This window comes from Panthera tigris, chromosome B1, assembly GCF_018350195.1.
Source record: "Panthera tigris isolate Pti1 chromosome B1, P.tigris_Pti1_mat1.1, whole genome shotgun sequence".
Lineage (NCBI taxonomy): Eukaryota > Metazoa > Chordata > Mammalia > Carnivora > Felidae > Panthera > Panthera tigris.
The window spans coordinates 81,510,216-81,528,969 of record NC_056663.1 but is presented as its reverse complement, the minus strand read 5'-3'; the positions used below and the strand labels follow the sequence as shown (position 1 = coordinate 81,528,969).

The window sequence follows — 18,754 nt, the reverse complement described above, 5'->3', positions numbered from 1 at the left end:
CAGTAGACACAACAGACAACAGGATTAGACCTTCAAGGAGGTCAGGTGACATTCTCAAAACTATAAAATAGTTGTATCTAAAATACACCCCACAGGTGCCCCCGAGTGGCTCAGTCGGTTAAGTGTCTGAATCTTGATCTCTGCTGAAGTCATAATCTCACAGTTTGTGAGTTTGAGCCCCGCGTCAGGCTTTGCACTGACAGCACGGAGCCTGCTTAGAATTCTCTCTCCTTCTGTCTCTGCCTCTAACCCTCCTCCTGCACGTGCATGCTGTCTCTCACACTCTCAAAATAAATAAACTTTAAAAAAAATAATAAAATACAAACATAAAAAAGGATACAAAACCCTAAGAATCTGGTACCAGAAAAAGGCAATAGGTAAATGTTCAAAAAACCCAGATTTAGAAATTGAAAGTATAGCTGTGACATAAAAAACTCAATGGACAGAGGCACCTGGCTGGCTCAGTCGGTGGAGCATGCAACTGTATCTCAGGGTTGTAAGTTCCAGCCCCATGTTGGGTGTAGAGATTACTTAAAAATAAAATCTTTAAAAAAAGGTTTTAATGTTTATTTATTTTTGAGAGAAAGAGAGATTCCAAGGCAAGCTCCAGGCTCTGAGCTGTCAGCAGAGCCCAATGCGGGGCTCAAACCCACAAATGGTGAGATTGTAAACTGAGCCAAAGTCAGACGCTCAACTCACTGAGCCACCCAGGTGCCCCAAAAATAAAATCTTTAAAAAAAAAACAAAAACTCACTGGGGCGCCTGGGTGGCTCAGTCATATGAGCATTGGACTTCAACTGAGGTCACGATCTTGTGGTTTGTGAGTTTGAGCCCTGCATCAGGCTCACTGCTGTCAGTGCAGAGCCCACTTTGGATCCTCTCTGACCCCTCTCTCTCTGCCTCTCCTGCTCTCTGTCTCTACCCCCACTCATGTGCTTTCTCTCAAAAATGAGTAAACATTTAAAAAAATCAAAAAAAAAAAAAACCTCACTGCATATATTAGACAGGTTAGAGATAACAGAAAAGAGTGTTAGAAACCTAAAAGGTTGATCTGTGCAAATTACCAGAATACAACAGAGAATGAGATTGAACTCAGATTGAGTTCAGAAAGGAGGGTTAGGGAATGGAATGAAAAGGACTGTTTACATATATCTGAATAGGAGTTTGAAAAATGAAGCCATGAAAAAGATCGTGTCTGAGAATTTTTCAGAATTGAAAAATTTGACTCTCTAGATTCAAGGAGCAAATGATCCATATACATACTTTGAAGTGAAACTTAGAATCAGTGATAAAGAAATAATCTAAATTGAGCCAAATAGTAGCTATAATTTTCACATCATACATAGGCCTGGGTATTATGATAGGCTCTTTGAGGAATATAAGAATATAAGATACAGTCCCGGTATTCAAGGATTTATCAGTCTGGTAAAGAAAAGAACATACAAGTAATCAAGTCAGTAGTTTTCAACCTTAGCCCTTTTATGAAATATTTTTATATTTATTTATTATGAAAGTCATAGCTCATACCTACTTTCACACATAATTTTTTAAAATATCAAATAATGTCCTAACCATAATAAAAAGGAGAACTAAAAAGATACGTAATTTACAACCAGATGACATTAATATACAAATGTTCAGGCAAATCATTACAGTCTTCTATTTTGAGAGGGCAGTAACTGTAATTGTAATGTGGATAACATGTCAAAACAAATTAGATTGACAAAGTAAAGAAAATTATTTAGACATTTTCACATTCTTTGGATTCTGAAATTCTGTGATGTGTCAAGGCAGTGTTCAGTCTGTAATGCTATAAAAGGATTTCTTATCCTATCCTTAAAAAAAACAAAACCAAGAAATAGAGGATGGATTGGAGAAAGGACGCTAAATGCATGAGATTTTTTTAGAATTTGTCCTCTAAGAACATCTTCAGTTAAATTAAAAACCAAGTGTAAAAAAAAACAAAAACAAAAAAAACCCAACTGTAATCCAAAATTAATTGTAGGAGTTTCACAGCATAAATTTCTCATTATGCTACAGATTTGTTTCTTTCCAAACCGTTAGGAAATAGAGTGGCTGGCTCACTTAATTCTTTCTTACATTTTGGACTTCTTCATAAGCTCCATTTAAAAGTAGGAATAGCAGAATGTATGACATGGTTTTTTTCCTTCTTTTCAAAGCAAATTAAAAGCCGCTAGATGGGCGCCTGTGTGGCTCAGTCGGTTAAGCATCTGACTCTTGGTTTCAGCTCAGATCTCTCAGGTTTCGGTTTCGTGGGTTCAAGCCCCACAACGGGCTCTGTGCTCTCTCTCTCTCTAAATAAACTTAAAAAAAAAATTTTTTTAAAGCCACTAGGTAATACTATGCTGCCTTACATGGTGTCTAGAAGGTTTTAATGGTAAGAAGTAGACAGTCCAGATAATGGAACATTGCCAAAAAAACACCAAGGCAGGATGAGTACTGGCTCACTTGGGTGATTTGCCATTTTTACTGATGCTTCTTACTACCAATGTGGTAGTAAACATTTGCTCTTAATATTTTCTTTTCATAATTAAACATGCCCCCATTTTCTTTTTCATTCCTTTTACTCTCTGATACCTAGATTGCTATGGGAGTTTCCTAAAAAAAAGCCAGTGGTTCTTTCTTCTTGACAGATTAATCTTTCCGAAATGATGTTTTTTCTTACCGTTCTCTTATTCTAGAACTGTGCTATACATTCTAGCCATGTTACTGTTTTAATTGAAATTAAAAATTCATTCCTTCAATCAGTCTACCCACATTCCACATGCTGTACATAGAGAATATTTTCATAACCATAGAAAGTTTTACTGGACAATGTTATTTAAGAACCTAACCATTTTGCCCCATTGCCAATTAGCATAAGTCCAAAATTCTTCATTACCCAACAACTTTATTAAACATCTCTTTGGTACATAGCACAAGACTAAAAATCATAGAGGTGCGAAAATGTATTATATAGTCTGACTTCACACAATTTAGGGACAAGTTGTCGAGGTCCTAAATAAGAAATAAATAAAAATAATAAAAAATAAAAATCCAAATATCCGTTCAGAGTTACAGGGGGTCAAGAGTTGGGGAAAGAAAGCTCATTTGCATAATATCAAGGGGACCCTACAGAAGGTAGGATTTGTGATGGACCTTAAAGGATTGAGTAAGATTTCAGCAGGTGAGGATTTAGACAGGAGAACATTCAGGAGAAGGAATAACTCTTAGACACACAGAAGTGGAAAAGTGGATTCAGGAAACAATGAAAGATCCATTTTTCAGTGTGCCTTATATGTACATGGGGAAAAATAATAGCTGAAGTTTTGGAGAGTTTTGAAACAAAGTCTTAGAACATTAATTTGTTTTATTTGCAACTGAGAGCCATATCTGGGAACCTGAAAAGAGTGAGGTTTGTTAAAAGTTTATAGAAATGTTGAAAGAAATGTGAGAGCCTGAACTAGAATTTAGAAAAAAGAAAAGGATGAAATAAATGCACAAGACATTGTTGAGAAAGAGTTGACAGACTTGACAATTTAAACAGTATATTAGGAATAAGGTTAGTCCTATCTTATGAGAATGATGATTGCATTAATATAAATATGGAGAATTTTTATTTGTACAGGAAACATAAGTTGGAATTTGAAGTGTCTGTAGGACATTGCTTTTTTAACATTTTGAACTAACTTGAATAGGAATAAAGTGCTGCATAAAAGTGTCATGACCATTCTTTGCCTGATAGTTTGTATGCTAGCAATACTTTTTTCTTACCACTTCAAAAGTCATGTCAGATACTGTCCCACTTACAGAGTGCTCCAGTACACACTAACCTATTTCCTTGGCCTTCACTGGACTTTATATCTAGAGAAAATGCGTGGCTGTGTAGTTTTTTTTTGTTTTTTCGGGTTTTTGTGGTAATGTTTCATGTCTATTCCTTGTTTTCCCCAGCTAACTTGGAAGTTCTCAGGTTAAGCATTCTGTCATATTCTCTGTATTCCCCTACCACAGCTAACAGATGGGACAGGACAACTGTAAGGGCTTATTAACGTGCAAGATGAACAGCATAATAAACAGTTTAAGCTACATCAGATTTAAATCTATTGTAATTGTGTCTTTGTAAAGTTTATTTAAAAATGTGGGGGTTTTTTGGCAAAACACACTTATTTCATGTCTCCATAGACTGTTTCATACTTTTTTTTTAGTTTAGGAAAACAATTTGAAATAGGAAGACTGATAGAGTCTTATTTAATGTCTTACGGCTTTGGTTTAGTATGGTCTTTACATTTAAATTTTTTAACATATCTGTTTTCCTGGAATTTATACTGTTCTGTGTAAGAGTTTAAATTGTAATTAAATATAATTTTATTTTATATGTTATGTTACATTTAAAAATAAAAATCTGTATTGACTTGCAGATATATCATTGTGGTGGAGCATGATCTAAGTGTATTAGACTATCTCTCTGACTTCATCTGCTGTTTATATGGCGTACCAAGTGCTTACGGTGTTGTCACTATGCCTTTTAGTGTAAGAGAAGGTAACTTGAAAAACTATTTCCACAATGCTGTATTATTTCACTCTAATGCTTAGAAAATGTATTGTTGATATTCAGCAGTTACATGTTGCTCTAACATTTATCCAAAACTCCAGTCTTAATGGAAGTTAATCACTCAACAATGTATATATAAGGTTATATACATTGTTTGTTATTCAAAACTTCCTTTTTGGAGAATTTTCTATTGCAATGGGTAGAAATGCTGTATCAGTTTCACTGTTTGCTATCTTAAAAGTTTTTATTATATTTTGGCTTCTACAACTTCTAGTATTTATCATCTTCAGCTTTATCTTTGAAAGGCCAAAACCAGTAGTGAAACTCTTAATTAGTGCTCATCTTGTTCCCATTTTTCAAATTTTTCTGTGATCTGTGTCTTAAGTTTGTAGAACTTAAGACTGTCTAGAAGTCTAATAAGATAGTAAGTGTATTAAATTAAAACAAGATAGTGTCATATAGTTTAATGAGTAACTAAAAGCCTAATAAAATAGCTTAGTAAGCCTATTTTCATTTATTCCTTCTACTGTCAGGAAAGAGGGACTCTCTGGTGTCTCTTTTCCGTGTCTCTTCTCCACCTAAGCAAGTTAGGCAAAACTAAAAACTAACCTACCACTAAGTGGCTCCTGAAACAAATATCAGTGCATTCTCCACCTAGTATGCCTTTTTCTTTTTAATTTCTTTGCCATTTCCTACCACTGATTTCTTTCTCCTCTTTTCTTTATATTTCATCTTTTCAGCTGTGCCTTCAACTGACAAAAAGACTACCTAGTTCATAGTTTGAAAAAATTCCTATTTCATAAGAATAATTATTCATGTAGTCTTGTATGTAGATGCCTAGGTTAGGCAGGCTCCTTTTTAAAACAATCTCTTCAAAAATAATTTTTGAGATACGTAAGTACTTATCTGCTTGTACCTTTGAGATAAACAGATGCATATGTTCAGGAAAAAATTTGTGAGATTGCTTAATTTTCTTTCCAATAGTCTTAAGAGATGATATCAGAAAGTTATTAATTTTTTATTCTCCTCAATTAGCAAGTATTTATTATCTATTCTATACCTTGTAATAGGTCCAGAATTGCATTGATAATGAGGTAGGTTCCTGGCATTCACTCTTCACAATTGTAGTTATAAATGCCTTGTCTAAAAGCTATGCCTTTTTTTTTTTTAAGTTGTTTGTTTTGTTTTCAGAGAGAGCGAGCCAGGGAGGGGCAGAGAGAGAGGGAGAGACAGAATCCCAAGCAGGCTCCACACTGTCAGTACAGAGCCAGATGCCGGGCTCGATCTCACAAACCATGAGATCATGACCTGAGCCAAAACCAAGAGTCGGATGCTTAACTGACTGAGCCACCCAGGTGCCCCAAAAGCTATTCCATTTAAGAAATGGTTCCTGCTGAAGCTTTTAATGTGCCTTGTTTGTTAAAACAATTCTAATAAACTTTCCTTCTTTCTGCTTTCTTTTAATATACTGAAATATTTAATGTCATACATAATGTAAAAGCTCTCTTTGAGCTCTAAAGACAGTTATAGCTTAGACTCAGTTTTAGATTGACAAGTTTTACAGTAGAAATGGAAAGGCTGGTTTTTTAATGTCTCTTTGCACACAATTTTCTGAGTCTTCATTTCCTTACCTGATAAATTAGGCATTTGGAATCAGTGGCTACTAAGGTTTCCGTCAAGTCTAAGTTCCTTTCTAACTTTTGGTTTTAATTTTTTTAACCTCACATTTATAATTTTTAAATAGTTTTAAGATCAAAAAATACTAGTTTTGGCAGGATGAATTTACTTTCAGCAAATATTGAACACCTGTGTTCTAGGCAGAGGCTGTAGTCTCCCAGATAAGGGCTCTGAGTTCCAGATGAGATGAATAACATCCTCAAGCTTTCTTTCGAGACCTTCCAGACTTGAGCTACTATCTTTCTCTTATCTTAAATATAGGAATCACTGAAAATAGATCTTTGCATTTTTCCCATGTAATCCACTTTTTCATTTCTGTGTCTGCCATTGCACATCATCACAGTTTTAATATGGAGGGATTCTCGTGCACAATATGTTAGTTTTCTTTCAGTCACTAAAAAATGTTTAGATAATGGTGTATATTTTTGTACAGTGAAGCCAAAAAAATGTTAAATGAAGTTCATTATTATAAATGTGTTGCAAACCTGGAAAATTAATCTGAAAATATGCAATATTTTAGAACTTCAGCTTATGGTATCTAGATCTCATGTGAAAATGCATATTCATAACTTGTTTATTTAAAAAATTATTCTCCAGACTGTATTATTTTATGTCAGTCTATGAAAATACTCCCATTTTTTACTTGTCATTTTTTGAGAAAGATCACAAGTTTTGATTTAAAAAAAAACAGAAACGGCACCATATTCTTTTGCACAAAACCTGATGGGGAAGAAAATCTTATATAAAAATCACATCATTAGTGAAAAGATATTCTTTGTATATATATGCTTAAGTTTTTTAAACTTGTATCAAATACATAAGACACCCTTTTGTCACTGCATGTTACCACACATTCACAGATATTTGAAATCTGTGCTTCGATTGCTCCCAGGAGAGCCTAGGATTTTGGGTTTTATATGATAATTTCTTGCTGTGGAAAAGATTAGTCTTTAAATGACCTTCACTAATCTTTTGTCAATGACTTTCCAACAGGCATAAACATTTTTTTGGATGGCTACGTTCCAACAGAAAACTTGAGATTCAGAGATGCATCACTTGTTTTTAAAGTGGCTGAGACAGCAAATGAAGAAGAAGTTAAAAAGATGTGTATGTATAAATATCCTGGAATGAAGAAGAAAATGGGAGAGTTTGAGCTAGCAATTGTAGCTGGAGAGTTTACAGATTCTGAAATCATGGTGATGCTGGGGGAGAATGGTAAGTTTTCCTTATTTTGTGATATTTGGAAGTCTGTTGTTTATCCAGTTACTTCGTTTCAGCTACTCCATGAAAAATTTTGACTCAGTTGTAAGTGGGAGCTAGACTGAATCCATACATTTCTCAGTGTAGTTCACATTTTATAACATTGTATGATTTAATGTCATTGCCATCCAATCAAGTTTATAGTTCATATATTTTGTTCCATAACTTTTAGTGAAAATAAGATACTTTTCCAAGCTAGTTTTTCTGTGTATAAATTATTAGGGGATTTATTCATCTTAGAAACAGATGAGGAAGGAAAGGATAAAATAATGTAATTCAGAAGGAATCTAGTTTAAGATTTTTTCTTGAATTCCTCCATTTGAGCTTTTATTATTTTAAATTCAGGCTAGTCTACCTTTGTAAATAGTTGTTATTACCTGAATTTTCAATTTTAGATTACTGTCATAAATAGGGCTATGAGTTGAATTCGAGTACCAAATGTCTGGTAATGCTTTCAAGATTGAAAAAAAAAGATTTGAATTGTATACTTAGAGCTTATAAGTCTATAGAAGAGAAGTTTTCTACGACGATTTTGCCATGTATTTCAGTCTTTAGGTAATGGAAGAATTTTGAACCGGGTTGCGTTTTATGCAAATGGACTTTCACATCATGGTATCAATCATAACAATATTACATTCCTTAACAATAAGTTGTATTGGTATTTAAGCTAAAAAAGTCTTTTAAAAAGTAGCCCAAAACTTGTAATGGTTGCTAATAAGTTTTATTAGTCTATATTCCTCTAATTAGTTTCGAATGATACTTCAGAAGCATATCATGAAAGTTTCAAGTATTTTTGTTTAGGCTTCAGAATTGAGTAGTGTCAGTTTATACCTTTAAAACTAATTTCTCAATTAAAATCCAGTAGTGTACATAATCTTTTACTTTAAGTAAACATGAAGCATCTTACAAGTCTGTCTGTTGTATATATTGTGTTGGCAGGTACTGGTAAAACCACATTTATCAGAATGCTTGCTGGAAGACTTAAGCCTGATGAAGGAGGTACTGTTGCATTGTTGTGTTTTTACTCTTTCTCACATAGGAAACTTTGAAGATATGGGTAATTTTCAGTGTCTTTATTTGCATTATTTTGCAGGAGAAGTACCAGTTCTCAATGTCAGTTATAAGCCACAGAAAATCAGTCCCAAATCAACTGTGAGTTATTATTCTGTTATTTGGTTATTAAAGGAAAGTTTATGCACACACACACCTATAGCTTTAATCTTTCACTGTATCAAAATTCTTCTCCAAATTTCTGTGTTTTACCGAAAGCGGCTAAAGAAAGAATTAAGACATAAGTCATTGATTCATTTCCACATAACACTAGCAAGAAAATAAAAGGCCACCTACAAGATGGGCAAATACATTTGCAAATCATTTATCTAATAATACTCATATCCAGACTCATATCCAGAATATACATAAAGAACTGTTACAACTCAGTTTAAAAACAAAGGATTTGAATAGACTTTTTTTTTTTTTTTTTTTTTTAAAGTAGGCTCCATGCCCAGCATGAAGCCAGTGCAGTCAATCCTGAGATCAATCCCTGAGCTGAGATCAATCCTTGAGCTGAGATCAAGAGTCAGATGCTTGGTGGGGCGCCTGGGTGGCTCAGTCGGATGAGTGTCCGACTTCAGCTCAGGTCATGATCTCACGCTTCGTGGGTTCGAGCCCTGCATCAGGTTCTGTGCTTCCAGCTTAGAGCCTGGAGCCAGTTTCAGATCCTGTGTCTCCCTCTCTCTCTGCCCCTCCCTCACTCGCCCTCTGTCTCAAAAGTAAATAAACATTTAAAAAAAAAAAAAAAGAGTTAAACGCTTGGGGCACCCAGATGGCTCAGTTGGTTGAGCATCCAACTCTTGATTTCAGCTCAAGTCATTATCCCAGGGTCGTGGGATCGAGCCCCATGTCAGCTCTGCACTGAGTATGGAACATGCTTAAGATTCTCTCTCTCTCTCTCTCTCCTCCTGTCCCTCTCTCTCTCAAAAAAAAAAAAAAAAAGTCAACCAACTGAGCCACCCAGGCACCCCTGAATAGACATTTTTTCAAAGAAAATATTCAAATGGCCAAATAAGCACCTGAAAAGATGCTCAGTACCATTAGTCATTAGGGAAATGCAAATCAAAACTACAGTGAGATATTGCACACCCACTAGGATGACTTAAAAAGACAGTAACAAGTTTTGGTGAAGATGTGGAGAAATTGGAACACCATACATTGCTGATGGGAATGTAAAATGGTAGAGCCACTTTAAAAAAAAAAACACCTGGCAGTTCTTAGGATTTTTTTGTTTGTTTGTTTGTTTGTTTTTTGTTCTTACAATTAAACATAGTTACATATGAAACCAACATTTCCACTCCTAAATACATACCCAGGAGAAATGAAGACCTATCTCAACACAAAAATTTGCACACAAATGTATTCATAATAGCCAAAAAGTGGAAAACAACCACAATGTCTGTCAGTTATAAATGGATAAACACAATGTGCTATATCCATGAAATTGAATGTTATTTGGTCATAAAAAAAAATACTGATAAATTTTAAAATCTGAACCTTGAAAACAAAGTTAACCTTTGGTTCTGCAAGTATTGTAGTGAACTTCTTAACTATGGTATTTGCACTCAGGACCTCAGCCTTCACTTTGTTAGGCCTATTTGAGATTGCTTAGATTTACACTAAAAGTTTTATCATTGGGGTCACCTGGGTAGCTTAGTCCAACTCTTGATTTTGGCTCAGGTCATGTCTCACGGTTCGTGAGTTTGAGCCCCACGTTGGGCTCCACACTGACAATACAGAGCCTGCTTGGGATTCTCTCTCCCTTTTTCTCTGCCCCTCCCCTGCTCACACTCGCGCTCTCAAAAATAAATACTTAAAAAAGTTTTTATCGTTGGTACTTTGTGTAAGCTTAGCTTTTAAGTTCTCAGACTCAGCCCTCTCCTTAAATAACAAGCCCATGACATCTTTAGAAATCATCCCTATTGTATTATGCATTTTGTCTTATCTTGCTGATTGCCTAAGGGTACTTGATACCAACACTGACCTTGAGCATTATTCCTATTCTCAAATGGTTTCTTAAACTTTCTAAACTTTTTCTTTTTTTTTTTTTTTTACTATTTATTTATTTAAAGATCAAGAGCAAGCAGGGGAGGGGCAAAGAGGGAGACAGAGAATCCCAAGCAGGCTCTGTGCTAACAGCCTGCTTAACAGCACGGAGCCTGACCACAGGGCTGAAACCCTCGAACCGTGAGATCATAACCTGAGCCGAAAACCAAGAGTCAGACGTTTACCTGACTGGGACACCCACACGCCCTATCAAATGATTTCTTTCTTGAAACAGTCATTGTTTACTACTCTTAGATTTTAAGATTGTTTTTACTTGTTGGACATGATGGGTTTCTAATAATTTTAGGACACGCCATAGACGATGGAGAAGCATAATACTATCATATCTGTGGGTAGTAAATTGATATACTTTTGCTCTGGAGCTTAACTTGGTGAAGATACATAGAGGAGTTCTGTACTGAAAATTCCAATACTTTTTTCACTAAAAACAGGGAAGTGTTCGACAGTTACTACATGAAAAAATAAGAGATGCGTACACTCATCCACAGTTTGTGACTGATGTGATGAAGCCTCTGCAAATTGAAAACATCATCGATCAAGAAGTGTGTATTTTGATTTTTGTTATGTTATTATTTTAAGCTTTGGGTGTCTCTGCGTGGTTTGCTAAACTTTTTTTCTCCAAATAGGTGCAGACGTTATCTGGTGGTGAACTGCAGCGAGTAGCTTTAGCTCTTTGTTTGGGCAAACCGGCTGATGTCTATTTAATTGATGAACCATCTGCATATTTGGATTCTGAGCAAAGATTGATGGCAGCTCGAGTTGTCAAACGGTAATGTCCTGCCACTAAGAGTATTACTTTTAGTTAATGTGCACTGGCATACAACGGTGCTTACTTAATACACATTTGAATATTTGATCATGTAAAACTGGAAACATGTTCAAAATCATGTATTTTAGTTTCATACTCCATGCTAAGAAGACAGCCTTTGTTGTGGAACACGACTTCATTATGGCCACCTATCTAGCAGATCGAGTCATCGTCTTTGATGGTATTCCATCTAAGAACACAGTCGCAAACAGGTACAACTGTTTTCTGAAATATTCAAGCCTAGTTATAAGTTCTGTTAGAAAAGTATTATTCAGAATTTTCCAAGAAGCTTATAAACATTAATCATACCATTTTAATTTTTAAAGAAGTAGCCAGAAATTCTAAGAATGATTCTGTGACTCCCAGGATTATTCATATTGAATACTGGATGGAAGTGCTCAGACTATATAGTTTAGAACCCCTGACCCTAGGGAATAAGCATGCAGAGCTCTGGGCTGCTCAGCTTTTCTTGAAAGTTAACTTTTGTCTGCTTCATTATTTGGATTTTCAAAACATACTAGGATTTTGATTTTGCAAGTAATTCCCTGAAAACTATAGATGTTTTTGCATACAACAGTTAAGGAAACAAGGTTATATGATTTGCCCAACTTACACTGCTAGTGGTAATGCTCACAGTGGACCCCAAATATCTGGTATTGATCTATAGCAGGGTCAAAATGATTTTACCTTTTCTCCTTTTTTTTCCTCTAATTTTTCCTTATTGTCCTGATTTAGAGCTCTTGTAATTTAGAGAAGTCTCACATTGAAATCAGTTTATGAGGAATGTCTTAGTGCTAAAACCCTCTTAAGTTGAACCGTATGAAATTACTGACATTCAGCCATTTTTTACCTATAAAAAGAGCAATTCCGTGTGATTCCATTATGTTCTCTGATTTTAGGGAGGAAAGGAGTTGCTATTTGAATAATTCATCCAAAAAATAAAAGTACTTTACTGAGCTTCTTCCCAGAATTTCTTTTCATTTTAATTTGTTCATCAATTGGGAATTCCATATTTCTTTGACAGGGCAGTTTCATAGACTCTGTAAAGCTTATTTAAATAACCATCATCTGTATTTACAAAAAATGCTTATTAAAGTGTTTCACAAGTATGATGCAATTTAGTGTGATTTAAGAACTAATTTGGGTAAAAAAAGGTGAATGATGCATAGAAATGGAATAAGGAGGTACAAGTAAAATCCATTGTGCTGTACATACTCCCTCCAGTGCCAAATTTCTGATGTGAACTTTACCTTTTCTGTTAAATTCTCTTATCTCCTATAAATGTCAGATTTGAAATTCTGTAATCTCCTAATTAATGATCTTTTGTTTTTCTATAGTAGTAACGTCCATCTTAAATGTTTCTTTTTCCAGATGAGAAACACAGGTCAAACTGGGTCTGTTTTGCACAAAATATTATAGCGAAACTAAGTACTCCAAGGAAAGACACTTCTGAACATAGAATTAACTTATAATATGCTATAATTATATACTATTATCCAGATATGATTAAGGAATTAAAACAGTGATGCTTAATATGAATACTCTTCAATCCCAAAAAGTAGTTAACTTTGGTGGGATGAATTTTAATCACAGTTGATCTTATTTTTCCTCTAGTCCTCAAACTCTTTTGGCTGGCATGAATAAGTTTTTGTCTCAGCTTGAAATTACATTCAGAAGAGATCCAAACAACTATAGGCCAAGAATAAACAAACTCAATTCAATTAAGGTATGTAGAAAAACTATCTTAAATCGTGGCTAATTTCTCATTATAAATCATTGAAAGGCATGTTTCAAATTGGAAGACTTTCATGAAAAAATTTTGCCATTTCATTAATTCTGATTCATATTTTTCTCATCTAATAGTCTGGTAGGCAGTAATTCTGATATAGTTGCTATTGCTACATGGACTCAGACCTGTTATCTCGAGTTGTACCCACTGTTGTACTGTCTGTGTTGAGTTTACTTGCCTTTTTAACGTCTTCAGAAAGATTACACTAATTCACTGTTGATACAGAGTTTTTACAAATGACCGGTTTCTCTTATCTATTTTTCAAGAGCACGAGAGCAACACCTGATTAAAATATTTTAAGAATCCGAGCAAACGTCTTCAATGAGCATAAAATTCTACACAACGGAAAAACATTTTGTCAGTTTAATTGGCAGCGTTTTTCATTGGTGTACATAAAATAATTGATTATGCTCTTTATAGTTGATGTAGACTATGAAACATGTTTTTTTTTTAGAAGATAATTTCTTGGTCACTTGGGGAAAAAAAGCAAATGACCTCTAAAAAAGCATTTCTGTGTTTTTAAATACCTCCTGCAGTGCCTGCTTAAAATGCTGCTTATGCTTCATGGTCCTCTAGCCCTTGTTTTTAATACTACCATTTACTAGATTTTATTATTTTCATATTTGTACTCTAGCTTTTCCACTAAAGTGTATGACCTCTTGGAAAGCAGAGACAAAGCCAACATATACATTCTGTATTCTTAAAGAGCTAACAGTGTCTTGATGCCTTTAGGCTTCACTGTGTATTTTGTTTGTGTATGATTTATCTTACTCTCTAGCCAAGATAAGGAAATTACAATTACAGTTTTAAGCCAGTCTGTAAACTGAACTGGGAAAAAAATAGTTCTATATGAGTTTTGTGTAATAGACAGTTCTCAAACTAGACAATGTTACCTTTTGGACTGGGAGTTTAAAGTCAGAATGATAAAAGTGGAATTCAAGAGTTCAGCTGGAAATAGTATTTTATAAAGCAGAATTTTACATGCATACGTAAGGCATGTTCTATGAAGAGGCTTTGCTTGAGGATGGACCAAGGGAAGTGTTCTGGTTGTAGGGATGATTAGCAGTAGTAGTAATCCTGCCTTTGATTTAGTGGACCCACAAATGTCCAGAAGCAGACAGTGCGTGCAGAGGAGGTTGTATAGACACTTGTAAACGCTGCTAAACAAGACGGGGTGAAAGACTACCCCTACGTATAGGAGAATGGTGTTGATTTTTGTTGCTTCTGTTTCTTTTTTTAGGACGTAGAACAAAAGAAGAGTGGAAACTACTTTTTCTTGGATGACTAGACCGAATCTGAGAATGTTGAGAAGCCATTTCTTAAAAGAAACATTTATTGGGATTTTTGTCATATAAAACTTGAATCAGGTTTTTAATGCCCCACATACTCTGGAACTTGAGCTATAATTTACTTAATGTAACATCAAAAGCCAGTTGTGTTGTAAATTAGTACGAACACAGAAAATGCCACTTTTCTGTTCTTGATAAGGCCCTTTTTGTATATAACATTCTAAAATGAAGACATTTCAAGCTATACAAATTACCTCCCAAGTTTTCATGATGTATGGGAAGATTTCAGTAGGTGTTATCATATTCGTGTACCAAATGCTGATCAGTGTTGCCCCCTTTTAAAAATCTTGAAAAAGCTTTCCATACTTCTAGTTTGCCAAATATGCCAGTATAATGAAGCTGCCCTTATTTTAAAAGCCGAAGACTCCACTAATGAAATTTGATAAATAAACATCAGGATTATATTTGTTACTTGTTTTCAGTCTTTGCACTATGTTATCAGTGTGTTTAGACTTTCAAAGTAAAATTACTACAAAACCCCACTGTTGGAAAATGGCCATGTTCCCAACTTAGCATTGTTTACATTGTTTTCGGTGTGTTTTAGTATCAAAAATCATTTCCACACACCACCCCCATCTGCCAGAAAAAAATCCTAACTTTCCTCTGTGAATTAGTTTCAGCATTCCATAAGATTCTATAATTTTCCCAAGTAATGTCATTCTTTAGACATTTATGCAATCCTTGATCAAAATTTAGGAAAAGCATTTTGAAGAATATTTGCTTCCTTCAAAATATTTAGAGTTGATGCCTAAGCATCTGTGTAATTTTAAACTTCCACAGGTTTCTGATGGGCAGCCAAGGACAACATTACAGGCGACATTAATGCAAACGAGTCCCCAGATAGCATTGTAAAATATCTCTTGGTACCAAATATACTCATCTCCATGTTTGGATCTAGAGGACATTATCTACATCTGTTTGACTTTGGAGTTTTGGATAGTATGTAGCAAGAGCTCTAAAAACTTACTGCATCTCAAGTTCCTGAGTTTGAACAGTGGGATGTGGTATGAAACCACTCTCAATTACACTTCTAGTGCACTGAACTGGAACTTATACTACAAGTGAGGAAAAGAGTTTACTGAAATGAATTAATGGGGCAGGTAAAATAGGAAAATTAGAAATTACTGAACAAACTTTTAGAGCTCCTTAAAACCATAGAAGCGTTAATTAACATGCAGACAATGAATAGAGAATGTGATTTAACTGGTCCCCTTTAGGCCTTTTAAAAATTTGAGTAATCCATAAATACATGTTTGTTGTGAAAAATTCAAACCTACTGAAATACGTGTTAATAAAATGTCCTCTCCTCACATTACCCTCCCAGAGGTTACCAGTGTTTGCATTTAATAATATATATCCTTTTATGCTTTTTCTGTGCACTTAGCTAAGTGTGAATATGTAAAGGGTTTGTTTTGTACATAAATGGGATTATACTAAAATAAGTAGTGCCTATTTTTAAGGATAGGTTAAATTTGTGAATGATTATTTCAAGTATATTGAATAAAAGAAGACAAAAGCTGTTTTTACTTACTGATTCCGTATTCTGTCCTAAAGAAAACACTTGTTGATAAGCACAGTTCTTTCTACGTATTGCTGACGACAGAATATGTATTAACTGTAATACTGTTTGTGTAAATGAAATTTTTAAAATACAGATTTAGATGTTAAACTTTTATATAGCAATAGAAAAGATCTTACAGTTGCTAACACAAAAGTTTTTCTATAAAAACCAACTCGAATACACTACCAATGCAGATGTTAGCTATTAAATTTGGAAAGATTGCTATGTCCTGATTGGAAAATATCTCTAAATGGTGCAACAGTTCATAAATACACCATTTATTGAAAATATATAAAATATTAAAATACCAAAAGGATACTCAAGACAGTAAGCCTTTGGGGAATGAGAACTTGGCTAAAGAACAGGCAAAGGAAAGGGGATATATACACATATGGCCATTACCTTTTGAACTTCATATACTGTATGTATCAACTGTTTAGAGATCTTAAGTTTTTAAACCTTCAATAAAGAAAGAATCTGTATTATGTTCAATCAGTGTACAGCAGTATTAACAAAAGCAGTGTATTTATGCAATTTAGGTTTACCTGATATTAGACCATAGCATCTTGAAGCCCAGTCCCGAATCTCTTGCTTATAATTGCATAGTTTGACATCTGGCATGTAGTTTGCCTTTTACATCGTGGCCAGAGATAAACAACTCAGTTTATAATTTCATCCATATCCATTTAGATACATTTATGTCAAGCTCACAACCCAGTGTTTGGCGAATGCACACTCTGGTTCAGAAGAGAAACCATTCTGGGTTGGAGAGTCAGGGCTAAGTGAAGGAGGTAGCTCCCAGAAAAAGTAACATCTACAATGACAAATGATAATCTAATGCGAAGCAGAATAAATGTCAGGTGAGACAGAAATCAGCATGGGCATGAAGAAATGAGAGGAAAGGATGAATACAGGCAGGTTTAGTGGATTCTCATTACCTTCATTACAGGTTTTTACGTGCTCGTTAGGGATTGAGGAGATAAAGCAAATACCAGTTAAGGCAGCCGCTAGAATTACCAAGATAGCAGTTCTTCAACAGCTTTTAGTTTTTATTCTGTCGTCTTTCAGTATTTTTGAACCACCTAGATCCTGTCCACTTAACTGTTTCTGCTACCTCTTACTCTTGATGGGATTGTTTCCTTGCTTTTTGATTAATGAATTGATGTTGTGGTATTTTATCTGTGAAAATCCCAAGGTTTAGTGCGCTAAACACTCCCTTTTTCCTTCCCAACCTTGTACTCACCAGCACCTCCTTCCTTGCAATTTCATAGGGTAGTATGTACCCAGCACCGGACAGTGGGTTATAAATGAGCAAAGACAATCATGACAAGTCCTTCTTCATTTTCCTAGTCTCTCTTACAGCTAGGCATGGCCATGTTGACCCAGTTCTAGCCAGTAAGTTCAAAGTAGAAGTCTCTTGGAGTGTTTCTGGAAGCCCTCTTGACTAAGAAAAGGAGATACATATCTGGTAATACTTCTTGTGGATTTGTTACCATAAAGTGGCATAGGGAAATGCCAAGAAAGCCACAAGGATGCTAGTCTTCACATTAAAACTGTACAACTGCCACCTACCACTTCCCTTGAGATTTGTTATGAAAGGGAAATAAAACTTTATTTAAGCAGTTAAGTCCAAACGACCTTCCTGTTAAAGTAACTGCCTCCTTGGCTGAGGTCTGTCTCATGGAAGGCTCTGCATTCGTTTCTGGCTAGGTGACCCACATATATTACCAGCTAGAAACTACTTTTATCTTAGCTTGCCAACACATTCTCAGTGTTTGGGGCTTTTAGGCTTATCTTACTTTAGGATTGCCTTTTTTGCTGGGGTGCTCCTGGCTTTAATGCAAATGTTAGTTCCAGTTCCCAACCCTGCGCGTGCCCCAGTCTCTCCCGTATCTACACAGTTCACAGCTAATGAAACTGTCAACCACGTCCATCCATCCCTTTTCATGGAATGCAGGCTTAGTGTCACTGTATGTCCATACCTTGGGTTTCTGGCCTCCACTTTTGGCCCCTACTTTGTGAATATACCCTATATAATTCTATATACTCTATAAAAGTATACATAATTCAAATACTTTTAACTAACTTCTGGTCTAGGAAGTAATACACAGGAAACATTCAACAAGCTACATAGTCATAGTAACAGGTACATACACAGGTAGGTACATAAATACAGCAGTTAGTCTGGTTTTCTACTCCATCTGAAGTTGGTTAGCCTAAAGCCAAGGTTTTCATTTAAAAGAAAAAAATTAGTACCCAGAATTTTTATTGTGAACAGTTAAGTAAAATATTCAAAGAGATAGGAGGCCATGAGAATCACACTGTTCATCTTCTGTATTTGCATCTTTTGATCTCGATTTTTTTTCTGAATGTGAAAACTAAAATCTAGTTACAGAAATATTATGTATATAAAAAGGATGGACTTTGAAGCTCCAACTTCTCTAATGAACAATCTAAACGCCTCTTAACATGTTTACAACCAGTGTCTGTAGCTTTACACTTGAAGAGCTTATAAATTTAAGGCTTATGAAAGGAAGCTGTTTACTTCTTTTGTAGTTTACTTTCTCATACTATTCCCCAAACATGGACCCAACGGCCAAATTAAGCAAAAATACAACAAAATACTCAAAAGTGGAAA

General features: G+C 35.0%; 1 protein-coding gene across 1 annotated transcript in view; it reads left to right on the top strand.

The window, feature by feature from the left end:
- ABCE1 (ATP binding cassette subfamily E member 1) overlaps positions 1-16,621 on the top strand; it is a 32,252-nt gene extending 15,631 nt beyond the window's left edge. Inside the window, exons 10-18 of the mRNA XM_007091771.3 lie at positions 4,419-4,540; positions 7,223-7,444; positions 8,429-8,488; positions 8,583-8,641; positions 11,041-11,151; positions 11,236-11,378; positions 11,507-11,629; positions 13,032-13,143; positions 14,447-16,621. Coding sequence (XP_007091833.1) covers positions 4,419-4,540; positions 7,223-7,444; positions 8,429-8,488; positions 8,583-8,641; positions 11,041-11,151; positions 11,236-11,378; positions 11,507-11,629; positions 13,032-13,143; positions 14,447-14,494 — 1,000 coding nt within the window. The 3' untranslated portion in view covers positions 14,495-16,621. The remainder of the gene's footprint in view (positions 1-4,418; positions 4,541-7,222; positions 7,445-8,428; positions 8,489-8,582; positions 8,642-11,040; positions 11,152-11,235; positions 11,379-11,506; positions 11,630-13,031; positions 13,144-14,446) is intronic.
- The last annotated feature ends 2,133 nt before the right edge of the window (positions 16,622-18,754 follow it).